The sequence below is a fragment of the Andrena cerasifolii genome, chromosome 6 (genome assembly GCF_050908995.1).
Source record: "Andrena cerasifolii isolate SP2316 chromosome 6, iyAndCera1_principal, whole genome shotgun sequence".
Classification (NCBI taxonomy): Eukaryota; Metazoa; Arthropoda; class Insecta; order Hymenoptera; family Andrenidae; genus Andrena; species Andrena cerasifolii.
In genome coordinates this window covers 12,705,565-12,721,402 of record NC_135123.1, presented here as the reverse complement: position 1 = coordinate 12,721,402, position 15,838 = coordinate 12,705,565, and the positions used below count along the sequence as shown (strand labels likewise).

General features: G+C 50.6%; 1 protein-coding gene across 2 annotated transcripts in view; it reads right to left on the bottom strand.

Moving 5' to 3' along the window:
- Atg17 (autophagy-related 17) overlaps positions 1 to 15,838 on the bottom strand; it is a 42,160-nt gene that overhangs the window by 5,989 nt on the left and 20,333 nt on the right. The window contains exons 3-8 of one of the 2 annotated variants that reach the window (XM_076815369.1): positions 5,759 to 6,047; positions 4,164 to 5,106; positions 3,801 to 4,018; positions 2,974 to 3,592; positions 1,107 to 1,799; positions 30 to 1,031 (exon numbers count right to left, since the gene is read on the bottom strand). In XM_076815369.1, coding sequence (XP_076671484.1) covers positions 30 to 1,031; positions 1,107 to 1,799; positions 2,974 to 3,592; positions 3,801 to 4,018; positions 4,164 to 5,106; positions 5,759 to 6,047 — 3,764 coding nt within the window. The remainder of the gene's footprint in view (positions 1 to 29; positions 1,032 to 1,106; positions 1,800 to 2,973; positions 3,593 to 3,800; positions 4,019 to 4,163; positions 5,107 to 5,758; positions 6,048 to 15,838) is intronic. The other variant, XM_076815370.1, reaches the window with a different exon arrangement.

The window sequence follows — 15,838 nt, the reverse complement described above, 5'->3', positions numbered from 1 at the left end:
AGTAGACAGAATGGAAACGCAGAGCTCACCTTTCGAGCATGACAGAACTCCTTGTCGACAACCTCAGCGATGATCGGAATGCTCTTGGGTGTCCCGTCGGGATTCAGGCTCAGGTCGAAGGCGGCGATGCAATCGGAACTAAGGAAATACAGGGTCGCGGACTCTTGATAGATCGTGTAGTTGCCGTGTGTCGGGTCCCAGAACACGAGCACGATGTCCCCTCGGCCACAGTTGTTGACGGTGATGCGACCCTGCTGCACCAACTTTGCTGCGATCTTCTTCATCTTCTTTTCCACGTTCGAGACCGAGTAGCAGCACATCATGCAGCTGCACCGGCGGTTCAGCGTGGGAATGGTTGCCGCGGCTCGACTCGATCCTGACTCAGCGACCACGGCAACAGACGCGTTCATTTCCTTCTCGTGACTGTCCGCGGAAGACGAGCACTCGGGGACAGCGAAGTTCCTTCCGGACCTGTTGCTCACCAGCTCGATCTCCAGACGGACTTTGTCCGCTTCCAAAGCCTCGATCTTCGCCTCTGCCGACTCCTTGCTCTCTCGAAGTAACTGCAGCTCCGTGCTCAGCCGCTTGTTCTCGTTCTCAAGGATCTCCAGCCTCCTGGACAGGCAGCTCGGGTCGTTATTTGCTTCTAGCCGCACTTTCTTCGACTCGGACACCTCGACCTCGTCCTTTTCAGGCTCCAGACTCTTCAGCACCTCCTCCAGGCTGCTCTGACTCATTTCGAGCCGCTCGTCACTGTCCTCCTTGCACAGCCCAGCCTCCGCAAGGATACTCTTGGAGTTCTCGGACTTCGTCATCCGCCTGATGGTGTTCTTGTATCGTTTCCAGTCCTCGTTCAGCACGCGCGCCTTCATCCTGTACATCTCCACCTGCTTTAAACGGAGCTCGTGGTTCAGCTTAACCAGGCAATCCGCCCTCTCATTGTCGATGACTGTACGATTCCCCGTGGCCTTCTCCAGCTTCATGTCCTCCTTCGTCTGTGCCAGTATGGCTGGTTCGATAACATCTGGCCTCTGAAAGACGGAAGAGCTCGTCATTGATACATTGATGGAGAGTGGACGGGAAACAGGCAAGTGGCGTATACGTACTTCGATCTTCTCGAGACTGGAATCACTGGGGCTCCTCTCTATGGCGGCCGAAGCGTTCAGATTGAATTGACTCCTGATGGTGTGCATCTTGGTTACGTAGTTCATCAGCATTTGATGATCGATGCTGAATTCCTCGATCAGTTTCTGGTACTGCGTGAGGGAGTTCGTCAGAGACGCGATCGCCATGAATCGTTCCTCGTTCACCTTCTTCACAGCAGCTTCCTTCTCGACCCGAGCCTGCTCCAGCGCCTCTTCTAGCTGCCGATGCAAAATGGTTTGGAGGTTTCCCATCTTGGTTTCCTCCGACTCCAACTTCTGGCGCATGGTTGTCATCAGACGATCGTGCTCGGCCAGATCGGTCTCCTTCTCCAGAAGGTTGCTTTTCAGCGTACAGATCTCCTCCTCCCGGCTCTGGATCAGCTTCTTCAAGTCGGCCATCTCCAGCTCGTGGTCGACAGTCAGCTCCTGCTCGCGTTCCTGAAGACGATGATCGCACTTGCGCGAGTAGAGGGACAGGGCCTCGCGGACGCGCTCCGTCATCTCGGACAGACCGCTCTTGTCGTCGGTGGTCCGGTCCCGTAGCATCTCCAATTCCTGCCGGACCGAGGTCACCGTCTCGCACATGACAACCTTCATTGTCTTCAGGATGGAGCGCAGCCTCTCCACCTCCTCGCGCGTGTTGCCAAGATTCTCCTGAAACGGCGATCGCCAGAGACATACCGGTAAGTACCAGCGAATAGAACCATCCTGATCTACCAGTACTATTTATAGCTAATGACCACTTGCTTTGGGTGTGACGGCGGTATCGATTAGTTTAGTGGGAGCGAGGAACAAATCTGATGAAAAAGAAAGCCCAAAATGTGTCCAGTGTTAGAGTGATAAGAGTCGCGCGATTGGATGAGCAGTGAGCAGTCAGTCCAGTTAAAAAGGATCGCGTACAAACAGCTCTGTTAAATTCCTTCAGGCGAACTCGAGATTGAATGTGTCGCGGGAAATGTACATTTTCGGGGCAGGGGGAATCGGGTGAACGAGTGCGACGGCAGCTACCCTGGAAAAAAATTAAAACACACGCACTCACACACGACAGTGTCACGAGAACGAAAGGTACGGGCTACGATTACACAGAGACACAGCAAGCACTATTTCAAACAGGGAGGCAGGAGAACACAGAACGGGGAGGGGTGCGGATCAAACAACTCCAGACGGCAGGCAAGAGATACGTACCCACATCTCGGGATTTACTTGCATTAAGTCAGCGCTAATAGCTTGGATAGCGAATGTAAAGACAATGACAACGAAAGTAGTACCTAAAAACCACAGAAAGGGATGGCATAAGTGGACATCGATCGAGGTAAGCGACAACGGGTGTCGACCCACGATGGTCCCGAGGTTCCTACGAGGTTCACAGGGACATGGAACGATACACAGGAAGCCGATGAACTAGGACACAGTATGGTTCAACAGAGGGAGCGTTCTACTTCGAAAACGTAAGCATACAGTGTGTACCTTTGGGACAGAGGTGGGGGAATTATTCGAATAACGATCGAACGAAGATTTATTCTTGCCGCGATTCATGTACTCCTCCGGAGAACTTGCTTCCAGAGGAATCGGACGGTACCATTTTTATCCTCTAAACGAGGTGGGAACACACATTTTTCCAAGTGTTTCCAACTCGCGATCGAAATATAAACTGTACTCGCTGGTCCCAAATCCCCCCACCATAGTCCAGCGAATAAATCCTCGAGTATTACTCGTTGTTCGAAACGAAACCCAGGCAACCGTACATGAAGGGGACGAGGCGAGCGGCAATGGAACGTTTACGGCTACGACTACGAGGTCAGTTAGCGAGCTGTAAGTCGTCCAGTACCTGGAGAAGGGAAATGATAGCCTGATGCTGGCCGTCGATCGGATGCTCGCTGAGACTGCTCGGCAGAGACTCGTCCATGTAAAACTCTGTACCCATGAAGTCGATAGCACCAACTCCGACGGAGGGGCTGCTACCACCGCTGCCGGACGACTGGTGTCGCTGATGCTGCTGGCCGTCGCACATCACGGACCGTGTCAGGGAAGCGGGATTCGGGCTTAGGGAATTGGGCTCGTCGGCCGCCGCCGACGGCGACTGGTCGCGGCTTTTTGGAAGACAGTTCGCGGCACGGAGAAGCAAACAGCTGGACTCGACGTTCTCGGCGCACTCGGTCAGAGGGCTCAGCTGAGTTGGACGCTCGCTGACGGACAGACTTGGGAAATGGATGGATCCGGGCTCGCTCGAGGAGGACGACCGGTTCGTCAGGTCCGCGGCTTTCGAGTTCAGCGGGGATACGTTAGTCGAGGTGGAGGAAGCAGGGGACACGCTTCGCGAGGCACCAACCTCCAATTGCTTCTGACGCATCTGTTTCGGGCCGTCGAATGACTCTGGCTTTGAGTCCGCGGCGCCCTGGCCGATCTTCTCGAACTCCTCCGTGTCCGTCTCCGACTCGAAGCCACCCCTGAAGTCACCGTAACGCGCGATTACTCTAAATCCGATGCAGTGCTCGGGGTCAAGGTGGGAGACACAGTTAGGCAGATTGTGGTCAGATTGAAAAGTGGAATGGGGACAGTCTACGTTGCTCGTAAAAGGTAACATCGAAGATTCAGATTATTTGAAAGGTTATTGGTAAAACAATGTTCCTACATTGATCGAGAATCATTAGGTACCTGTCAGTCAACATTGGAGCCCTCGTCCGTTCCTCTCCCTTGGCAGCATCGTCGACGCGCATGGAAGTGCTGTTCTTCTCCTTGTTTCCGTCGGTGCTGGCCTCGATAAGGCTCTTGGACAGGAAGAGCTGCGTGATGCTGTTCAAATCGGGCGAGGAGACGGTGACCGCCAGGTCAGGAAGCTGGGACCTGAGGGACTCCATGTCGTCCGCTGTCAACTGTAATACAATTGAGCGTATAATTAAAAACGCGTGACGCTGAGTGAATTTTCCCATGCTGATATTGTAACATCTCAACTTCAATCTAAACGCCACCCAACTCACCTTCCCCCTGCGAACAAGTTAAAGAATGAATCGTAACTACCTTTGGCAAGCCATTGTCGAAGACAGAGGGTGCTTGGGTGGCAAATGGCGGCGGCGTGTCCTCGAGGCCGGGGAACAGGGTGTTCAGGAAATGCCCATCGAACTTGCTCTGGAACTCCCTTCGACGGGCCAGCTCCTCGCTGTGGATGGTGAGCAATTGGCAAGCGAGGTTGCTGGCCCAGACGAGGAAAGCCTGCGAGAAGGTGCGTCGTCGGACAACCTCGGCCACCGCGTTCATGTACATCTGCGGAGCAAGGTGGATCTGCTGAAGCACCTCCAGGTGTCTCCTCAGACGCTTCAGGCTCTCGTGGTACATCATCAGCTTGCTATCCACCTCCATCATCTTGTTCTCCACGTACATTATCCACTTTAACCGATGGTAGATGTTCACCGAGAGCTCCTCCTTCGCCTTGGTACATCGACGACGTATATCGCGCAGCTGATTATGATTCTCAAGCATCACCAGCAGCTGGCGTCTGTGCGACATGCAGAGATCGGGCAGCACGCTGGCGTCGCCCAAGTTGTTCGCTCGGCTCTGATTCTGAAGGAAACCCTGGGCCAGCTCCTCCTGCTCGTGGACGAGCTTCTTGGTCTGCTGCATCAGCTGTTCCAGCGCGAACAGCCTCTCCCCGAGGCCCTTGATCTCCTTCATGTCCTGCTTGTTCGCACTGTCTATCGCCGCGTTCATTTCAGCCTTCAGGGCCTCCATCATCCTCTCGTCGAACTGCTCCAGGCCGCGCGAACACTGCTCCGCCACCTGCCCCAGGCTGCTTTGATTGTCTTTCGCCGAGATCCATCGAAGTAAGCTCAGAACCTCGTCCCTGCCCTCTGGGTCCTTCTCGGATTCACTCGGCAGGTCGTCGGGGCTCAGCAGACCCTCGGCTTGAGCTCGTAACGCCGGCAGGATCGGGATCTTCGATAGCGTGCCCAGGTCAGCGTTGAAACTACGACAAACAACCGTTCAAATCAGGAACAGTTCATTCGTGGACTCGCAGAAGACTTAGGCGGATAATTCGAGGATTAGAAGCAGCGTGATTGCTAAGTTACTACGCGCTATTACACACTATTCGCGGCGGTTTCAATGCACTATTAGCATAACCGTAGGCAGTTCCTTGGCAGTTGCATCACTCGCGTCTTATTTGACGTCGCATGACGTTATGGATTACCTGGACGGCTCTTTGGATAGCAACAATGTGCAGAATGCGTAATTACCGGTCATTGAAAAGATACCGCGTAAGTGCGGTGTTTACCGCACCTTTAATTTAAATGCTAAGTAAGTAGCGGCGATCGTACTTCGCAAGGAATAACGCGAACTCGGACATCCGCGCATGACCATTATGCAAGTCGCTTAATATCGTTATCTATAATCGAACGTAGCAGCTAATCTTGAGCGCTATCGTTAATTAGGATTGATTCGAAAGCGCTGCCTTTAACTTCCCATCCATCTATTTTCTTGTCCAGGTGGCAAGCTTTTACCACTCGAATGATTTCTAATTATATCTATTAACCACTTTGCACCGATTAGAGGAAGCCACAAGTTTTATGGATCGCGACAGGAAAGATGCACGGTTACGGAACCCGCTTTCGAATGCTCACTTTTGAAGCAGCTCCATGTGCTGCTGCCTCTCGGATAGGTAGACAGCGAAGGTCTGCTGGAGAAGATCGGCCCGGGACTGGAACATCTGGGTGATGTCCTCCAGGTTCGCCACCACGGCGGCCCAGCCCTGTTGCTGAAGGTGTTGATCGTGCACCAGCCTCTCGCAGATCCTGCTCTGCTCCCGCGCCAATCCGTGACTATGCTGGGCCAATTGGGCGCGGGCGACGAGCGTCTGATAAGTGGCTGGCATCGCCAACGAGGCATCGATTTGACTCTGCAGATCGACATCTGTCAAACAAACGAGCAACAATCACACCGAGACCTTTACGATGGTATTACATCAGCGAAGCATTCGGTCCTCCGACCTGCAACCTTACGCCCTCCACCTCTACGAAATCTCTGCACCACCATCCAGCTACTCTTCGAAATTAACAAAGTTACCCCGGCCACCCGTTCACAACCGATTACCAAACTTCCCCTTGGAGGTTCCATCGGATTCAACACGGACGCCCCGACTATTCCGGAGGAGGGTCACGCGTTGCTTTACGGGGCGAGGATGAAAGCTGAACTTCGAGGGCGGACCCCGGTGTGGTGTCGCGAAACCAGACCCCTGGCCAATGGATCGATAGCGACGGGACAAACAAGGTGAAAGCCGAGAGACACGGGGGGGTTGGACGCATCCCGATCGAACGGTGTCGCGGTGCCCCGAACCGCTAAGTGGCAGGTGTATAATTGATCGACGGCGAGCTTCGCCAACGTAATCTTGGCACGCGATGAAAACTCAAGGTCGCGGGCACGGCTCGCGCCGTTTCTGTGCCCTTACGTCAGAGCCTGGATCCGCGGATCCACGAGCTGAATTACGCCGTCCAGGCTTCCTGGTCGCGACAATTGCCCGCGGCCAGACGAGACGCAGCTCTAGAGCGAAGGAAACGTCGGGCGGCAGAGTATCGTGTGTTCTACTCGTAAAAACATCCTCGCGATCAGCCGCGTCTCGTAACGTTATCTCGTTTCATATTCTGCGCAGCGTATCCACCCGAGCGGATCGTTTCAGACGCCTTCTCGCGGGAATTGACCAGCGTCCTCCAGGACTGGAGATGTTCCCTGTTTTCGCGCCGAAAGGTCGCCACTTTTTCGAGCCACCCTCCGAGGAATAATGCCAAGGTTTGGCTCGCGAGCACAGCTTTCTGATGAAAATTTCATAACACTATCGAGGCTACAGAAGACGGAAAGACAATTCGAGGAGAAGCAGGACAGAAGCGGTTTATTTTCCTCAGCCTGTTAGTGGATTTTTAATCGGCAAGGCTACGTGACGAAGGACGCTCGAAGCTACTTGAGGAAATCCGAGACTAATGGAGAGAACTTTCCTGAATGGAAGCTAATGAAAGAATGTTCGATGGAGAATGCAGCCGTATTCCCAGGAGCGCGGCTTTCTCTGTGTTTACACTGACTGTATGTAGCTCGCGATAGCGGTAACCATTTTCGGATATCTCGAGGAAAATCCTTCGCTTGCCAAATGAAGAGAAAACGAAACGGGGGCAGCGGAGATAGCGGTGTGGGAGGGAAGAGTAAATGAAGGCTGGAGTATATGTTGCACAACTGTTGGACAATGTATCGATTTTATACGCCACTAGACTGAACGAGGTTTTCTTTTTCTCGCGCGCAAACCGCCCACTTCGGTGTCCGTAGGCATCGGGGGAAGGACGAAAGAAAATCCATTACGGTGCAAAACGAGCCGGGGCAGGAACGGGCGAAAAGCTTCGCGTCGTCGAATGGCAGGCAGAAAGACTCCGCAAGACTACGCGCGACTTTTCACTCGCCTTCGTCGCGACAACTAATTTGCATTGTTACGACGCAACGTAAAATCGATGGATTATTAATCGACCTGCAACTGTGTCATTTCCATTGGCGACAATAGAGGCGCGTAACAGGAACGACGGAATAGAATAGCGAAGGGAGCCAGATAGAGGAAGTAAAAACCTGTCGCTGATTTATTCGCGACGAATAGTTAAACGCGGCTGCACTCGATATTATGCCTGCTCCGTTCGTCCGTACATTATGCATATTCCCTAGGCGATGAGCGGTGGTGAATAGCCGCGGCGTGGGCCTCGAACCCTCGATAGCGACCGAGTGACCCCGTACATTTGCAAATCCATAAGGGAGAACGGGTTCCAACGATTGCCCGTCGACGGAACGTCGCAGAATGCTGTACCAGAGAAAAAACTGCCAGGCGTAGTGGCACGTGAGATCACTCGAGCTATGACGCAAAAAGAAAAACGGTGAAACTGGTAGTCACCGCCGGATAGCTATCGTGAAATCATGCGTTGTATCGTTACGAAGAAGTTCCCTATATTTACGAGAACGTTAGAGGGAAATTGATTCTCGATTTTTTGCTTCTCGCGACTTGGACCGAGGCTATCTTTGGTGCTTATTTCGTGAATCGCCAGGCCTGACTTGTTGGGACTGTGAGGAGGTGGTGCGATGGCTTCTATTTGAGAATGATGAAAGAGGTATCAACTATTTGCTGATGAAAATCCGCTTGTAATTCGTGCACCACATAGGTACACATATAGCAACGGTGACCCCGTTTGATCGTGTAATTGCATAAGCTTCCGGCGCAGGGTGAACCTGGTAAACAGGGGCCAAGAAATTTCGCGGCACGACACTGATTCCCAGAATATCTTAACTTGGACTAATGCTCCCCTTTTCCAATTATACATTCTACGCACCACAAACACACGCCTACGCGTTTCAAACCGAGGGAGGGCTCTTTGCAAAATCTACAACTTGCACAGTTTATTTGACACCACGAATGAATATTTAGGGAAAATTTGTGTGAAAAGCAAATTTGTCTGTGGGATATCCTGCAATCAACTTGGGTCTGTGCCTATTTAAGAAAGTAACAAAATAAGCATTTACCTACCCCTAGTTTAGCGACAAAGTAGGTTACTTGGAAAATGAATTAACACCTTCGATTAAAAAGGAATCATTAACACTATTTACCTCGTTTGAAACGCCTGTTAGGAATAGATTACTTTCGCTAAAGATCTGAGCCTTATTGGGTTAGACCATAGCACGTGCGATCACGGATGAATTTCATCGCAAGATACTCTTTGCCTAGTCGCTTATCTAGCGAACAGTCAAACATCACACTACGTAGCAAGTCAGGCGAAAAACGCGTCTATGCAATGACACGTGCCGCGCGTGCAATGTGCATCACTTGACGCGCGACTTTTCCATTCCTCCAACCCCTTCTTTCATACAAGCCGCGTTAATCAACCGACAATTGCGTAAGTTCCTCGCGATAGATAACCGTTGCGATTACTGTGCACGAGTAATTACGCGGCTATCGCGGTTATTTCGTTCCGTATCTATCCCACTCGTCGATTCGCCTCTCGCGTGTGCGCGAGATGCGACTCCGTTTAATTTCAGCACCGAAGAAACCTGCGAATCGTTGATTCGACCGGCTCGAAAGCCACGAGGCTGCGCGCACACGATAAATACGGCAGCCGGGTAGATCAGAGTCGGATTTCTAGATGCTGGAATGAAAAATGCATTGGCTTTCGTTCTTATGAAAGTCAAGTGACTTTCGATGGAGATATGAAGCGCGTATGCAAAAAGGAGGAGCACGGGAAGATCGATTATTCCGTAAGAATCCACGAATAGTGGTACGTTAGATGTATACAAGGACTTTTGAAGATTCATCGCCAATTGGAGAATATCCGACTGACACTTCGCTGCTCCTATTTAAACAGCTGCTGACTTGGAAGCAGGAGTCCGTTCTTTTCCACGCTCCTCTTGTTTTCCACGAATAATAGCAAGCCAGCCACGCAGCGAGCAGCACGAGCTACGCATTTTCTCCGTCTGCTAGTGAAAGTCCTGACGTTAGCGAGTTTTACCACTAAAACGACCATGCGTTTTCGCAATTAGAACGAATTCCTAGTCGAGCCGCTATCCAGCGTCCACGCAAACACCGCGAGATCTCGTTCCCTCAAAACAAGCTGCAAAACATTCCCCTCCACGCGTACACCTATCTGTTTCTCGCTTCGTGTATCAGCGTCCCCGAACTGGGGACACCGAGGACGCAGAAGATTCGATATAAACGCACGTGACTCGATGAATCGCGAGGAGAAATGAATTGTAGAGGTCGAGGGTGGAAATGAAGAAAACACGATTCCAGTGTATTCGAACTCTGCGGAGATTCTATTACCCAACTCGCATTTCTGTCATCCAAGAGCTACGGATCTTCCAGCTACCCAAGAATCACAAAGTGGGAGGCAAACAGCTTGGACAAAGGAGATCCAAGAGTACACACAGTTCCAGAGTAAAAACACAGCGTTTTTCCATCGGCCGTGCAGCTATTGGACACTCGTAGCTTTCTTTCGCGACAAGCCAGGGCGCTGGCCTAAGCACTTGCCACCCCAGTGTGAACTGAAATACTTAAAACTCGAGCTCTCTGCGAAGAAAAAGTGTACGAGACGCTAGGAACCCCCCAGGGGCGATCTGTAATGTACAAAGAACCGAGAGTGGAGAAGACAGCGAACGAAAATACGCGAAGGCTCGATGGTGGCCCAACCCTTGTGCATCGGGCATATTCCCCTGGAAACTATCATCTCTGCATCGCAAGAAAAATGCCGCGATCGAGAAGTCAGAGATCCGAAAAGGAAGCCCTCGCGTTACTAGAATAAACCCTCAAGGCTGGGATCTGGTCCAAGCATCTGATATATCGCCTCTATACATCACGCTCTACTACCTACAATGTACCCGCCGAATCTACGATCTGCTGTCGATAAATGATCATAATTTACGGTGCAGCCGCCTCTGTGGTCCACTGGGTACGTGCGATCCATCCACAATCCACTCGCATGATCCCAGATGGGTTCCAATATCTGCCTTCTTAGCGATACTTTCTGCGCCGTTGCACATTGAATTACAAAACGACGCGCAAGGATAAAAGCGTGCGCTTTAGTTATTTACAATTAGCGAAAATACGATACACCCATGGACCATGGGTGAAATTTTCCTCGAGGAGCGGCAGCAGCATCAATTTCGCACGCACACACGAGCAGGCTGATATTATCTCGCGTATATTGTATCGTAAAGTGGGATGGAAGAAAAGCGTGTCGACCGCGATAAATTCGCGTGCAGTTAATTGGACCAATAAACGCAGCTCTTCCTCGTCGAATCTTGACCTAATCGAAGATAACCCCTGAGCACTGGTCATTGCCAATTTCCGCTCCGCGTTATTTTCCCTTTTTTATGCCATCCGTATTTCGAGTCCGCTAAACTAGAGCTCGAAGATAGCCGAACGGCGGCGAAGAACAAGCGAAAACATATTTTTCTGCTGGTTTAATCTACAAGCTGGCGGACTCGGCTTGCAGCGGGCACGGTGGGGGTGGAAGCTGGAGGGCAGGGGCGCGATAATCGACACCTAGAAGATTTCTCCGTAACAATGAGTATCGATGTGCGGGGGAAAGCGGCGGGAAATGGTATCGGCGGGTCTAAATAAAACCCGGCCGATTGGTTATCGACAGCTAAATAAAGAATATCGGTCCGGCACGATGCCGAGTGCCAACGTGGACGCTTTATTACGTGCTCTTCGTTGGCTTCCGTGCTTCTTCCACACCTGCACGCTCGTTGGCCACTGATTCGCGTTAATTTTCGGGTCATCAGGTGCTCGTTGATTCCCTCTGACAGTTGCTTTCGTTGCTGCACTCGCTCTTCAATTGGCCTCGCCGTTTCCTCGCAATTAGCCAGGCAGAAGCGTGACTTTCTATCTTTGGTCGACGCTTAAAGGAAACGTTCTCCTTTTTCGAGGTAAGCGTAGGAGATTCAGAAGGGCAGGTGGGCGGTCGAAATAGTAATCCCGGGTAGGTCGGAGTTTCTATACCGAGGAAATGTGGGGAATACCCGAGCAATTAGTTAAGAAAGGCAGAGACGAGGCGGTCAATGGCGAAAGACAGCCCCTCGGTCATTCGAGCAGAAGATTTATGGCGCTGAGTTCGTCCCGCTGACATACGTGCTCCCTAAATAAACGAATGCTGACCAGGGGACGCTCCGAGAGCTGTTGCAGAAGTCAGCTCGAGGGCAGTCGAGAAATCTAATTTTTTTTTTTTAATGCATCTTCCGAAAGAACTATCTTTTTTTAATAAAATGCCGCTTGGTTTATATTAAAATTCGCAAAATTGTTGATTTGGCAGCTAAAAACGTCAAGCGGCAACCGGCATCGTCGCCTTTGCACAGAAATTTTAAACGCGTTTTTCTCGAATCTTTTTTTTTCTCTTGGTTTTCCTCCAGTTGCGAGCTTGAAAAAATTACAGGATGTATAAAACATCTGGCATTCCCCGCGCAACCTATGATGTGGCCCGTAAAAATTCGAGATTTGCATAAAAAAATTAAAAAATCCCAAATTTTTAGTAACCCACAAACACGACCGAATTTTTCTTGAAATAATCGACGTTCTTCGGCCACCAATTTAATAATTCTGTTTTAATTCTAGTTTTTATTGGTTGCACGGGATGTAACAGACAAGAATCACACCTTGAAATTGGATTACGTCACTTTTTAAAACCAATATTACAGCAAAACCACAGAAGAACGTTGAAATGTTTACTAATCCCCGTCATTTTTAAAGCACATGTATATTTCATACCAACTGTTTTTTAATCTCTATAATGATAACAAACATTGGTTGAAAGGATACACCTGGATTTACTTTCATTCTTTTACAAGTACATTAAGAAGAAAGTGTTTCTTTCAGGAGAAACGACTGCCTAGTCCCCTTAAGGGTAGGAGAGTAACGAGGGTCGAAGGTCTCTAGACAAACTTCCTTGAAAAGTGACATAAGATACCTTTCGAATCAATTAGCACCTGTACCCTGCAAATCAGGCGGACACGTCGTGATCTCGACACGTATCGTGTTGCGATGAGAAATCTTAGAAAACTCGTATCTCGATAGGAAAACTTCGGTGCGATAGCTGAGGCAGATTCAAGTGATGGGTAAACGATACCACTCAAGGTCAAACTCATTAAGGAAGTCTCTCAACCGACGAACTCGAGAGCTGCAATATCCAAGCGAGACCGACCCGCGACGACTGCAATCTAGCTGTCGCATTCTGTCGCGAATCAATTTCCGAAAGCTGACGAGGCCAGGCCCCATGGTGTTTCTAATTTCGCCGGTGATCGGGTCGATCTCCCGGGTCGAAGTCGAGCTAACGACCGCGGTGAAACGCTCTCTCGGAATTAATATTCTTCGCAGCGGCGGGCGCACCTCCTCCCATCGTTCGCGCTTTTTATCGAGCGTATCAGCGCCGTGAAAGTCCACCTTTAAAGTGGATCAGAGAGTAGCAGGGGTCGTGGAAAATTCAGCCGTTCCGCGTGTTAGCTACGTATCTTACGGTGCATCCACTCTGCGCCGATCTCGCTCGCCATCCTTCAGCACTGCGGCAGAATTCTTAGCTGGGAAAGGTTTCCGCGAACGCAGATGAGAGAACCGTCTTTTTGTACGCCAGCAATCGTTGATTTCGTGGCTCCTCCGAATCCCCAGTGCCACTTAATCGCTTGAAACGGTTAAGTAACGAGCCGTACCGCCACCAGGAGCGTTCTCACACACCACTCCACTTTCCTTTCTGTTTTCCCAACGTCCTGGCGGGCGTTACATAAAAGGACCTAAAACGGGGCCGATGGATTCAATATACCGTATCGATTCCACATTGACGGGCTGTCGAGACGACGAACGGTGAGTGGGATCACGGGGCGAAATGGATGGATTGCGTGAGTTTTCATATTGCACGCCAGCCAACGTTTTCACCGCGCTCTCCGTGCAATCCCTGTCTTTTATTAAACACGCCAGAAGCGGCTGAGTTGAATGGCTGGCATCTCGCGGCGATTCCATGCGAAAAACCCTGGGTTCCACCTTTAAACTCAAGGTCAAGATTAATTCCATCGCGGGCCTTTTCAACGAGCCTTCGCCTATCCATATATTCATTAGCGAAAGTCATAACTATTAAATTTTCCAATCCGACACGAGTGCGTACTACGATAACCGCTCAATTTCCACGAAATGGTGAAAAAGACCGTCGGGAAAAGCTGTGCCTAATTTCGCGGTTCTCCATGCGGGACAATAAAAAAAAAACAGGGTCAGTGAGCATTTCCCAGCGAATTCCCTCTGTCATTAGAAGGAGGAGAGGAGCTTTCAAGAGGGCCTCTGGTACTAATTTGCTGGCATTCACGAGTAAACCCAACGAGCAAACGGTACCAATTTTTCCGCGTCCGTGAAACAAAACGGCGACGAATGAAAGGAGCGCCGTCTGCGTCGTCAACGTCGCTTCGGGCATTGCGGAACTCTTTACCGCTGGCGGAATTCCGAAGGGTCGCGGGTAACGCGCGAAACACAAAGCCGCGGACGTGATTCGACCTCGTTCACACGGCAGCCGTGCATAATCCGCGAAATAATTGCACGGTGGGAGTTGATACATGGAAAATCGCGCGGCGAGGTTCGCTGCTGAATAAAGAAGCCGCGCAGCACCGCCTGCGAACAATATCGTCGGCGTGTGCTCGCACTTACATCACCTTCACAAACGCGATTACCATTTCACGTGTACGCGTGCACGGAAACGCACGAACGTTTCGGTGCGCCTCGTAACTCGTCGGCCAGATTTTCCAACGCTTTTCGCGGGAAACTATCAAGCTGACGCAAGAGGATACGAGGATTTCCACCTCGATCCATTCCAAGGATTCCTCCTCCCTGCCGAGTTCCATGGATCTCCCATCGATCGTCTATTGATTAATAACCACCCATCGATCGCGCGCAACTGAATCGACGATGTTCTTGATGCGCGCAGACTTGGCGGCAGGTATCTGACCATCTGGATCGTAGGAAGCTTAATGAGTACAGTTGGGCTCTAATTTTGATTGATGTAACTCCGCGTCAATTACGATTCATTATCGCGGCAGCTTTCTAATCGCCGATTGCTCTTTCCTTTCATTTTTCTACGTTTTCACGGCTCGTGGTCGCTGAACCAGGAGAGAAGCGGAAGATGAGGCTCGGAATGATCGACTTAATCGCGAGCGGGAAGAATTTTCTCCGGTGCGTACGGGCGCGCGCAAAAAGACAGGCGCGACTTAGCCACGCCAAGGGAGGAGAGTCTGTTAAAGCGTTGCAGCACCAGCCACCGGCCATTGCACGTGCGCATAGGTGTGCAGGCATTGGACGTTACCAAGAAAATCGCATGACCGCGTTGCCGCGGTCTGTTGCAATGCTTGGAAAATAAAAGCCACCGCCGCAGGGAGGGAACGGAATAATATAGACAGACGTGTGCATGTACCGTTCCAACGCATCAAAGCTTCACGTAACGGCGATAAATAATGAACGTGCAGCTTATTCAATGCACAAACGATCAATTTTTCCTGCGCTCCTCCTCCAGGGTCGAAAGCAATTACTCGGAGTAGTTCTTGGACAGCTGAAAGGCGGATTGAAAATTCGAGAGCCTCGATCGAAGGTCTAAAGCCAAAGCCCAGAGAATTGTCCATCACAGAAGCCTTCGAAATTGAATGAAAATCAGGGACACTCGAAGCTTTTATTAGAACCGAGAATCGGAGCCCCGAGGAAATTCAAAATGGGATTGAAACGTGAAGCTAGAATCAGAATTTACAATGCGGCATTATGTATAACGATTTCGTAACGATCCACTGTTCCAAGAATGGCTCTTTCGTCACCGAAATATCACCAGCCAAGCAAGTAAGTGACTAGCTTAAATACCGCCGACAGCCTGCAATCGCTACAAAGTTATTTCGTTCCACCGTCACCCAGGTATCACTCTCAGATAACTCTCTCGCTGATAATTGCAGCGGTTATGTCAATGAATTATTAACGCTCGAAGCCGACGATTCTCTTATCGTTTTCAAACGATAGCATAATTGCTGCGAATAATACACCTAGCATTGAATTCGCCTGGCAAAGGGTTCCGTTTCAAACGACACCTATCTCGCTCGAACGACATCGCTTCGAAACCCATTAATAACTTCCGAATTCGTTTGGAAAGCCAGGCTCCTCTTTAACACCGCCCTATCACGTTCCGCGA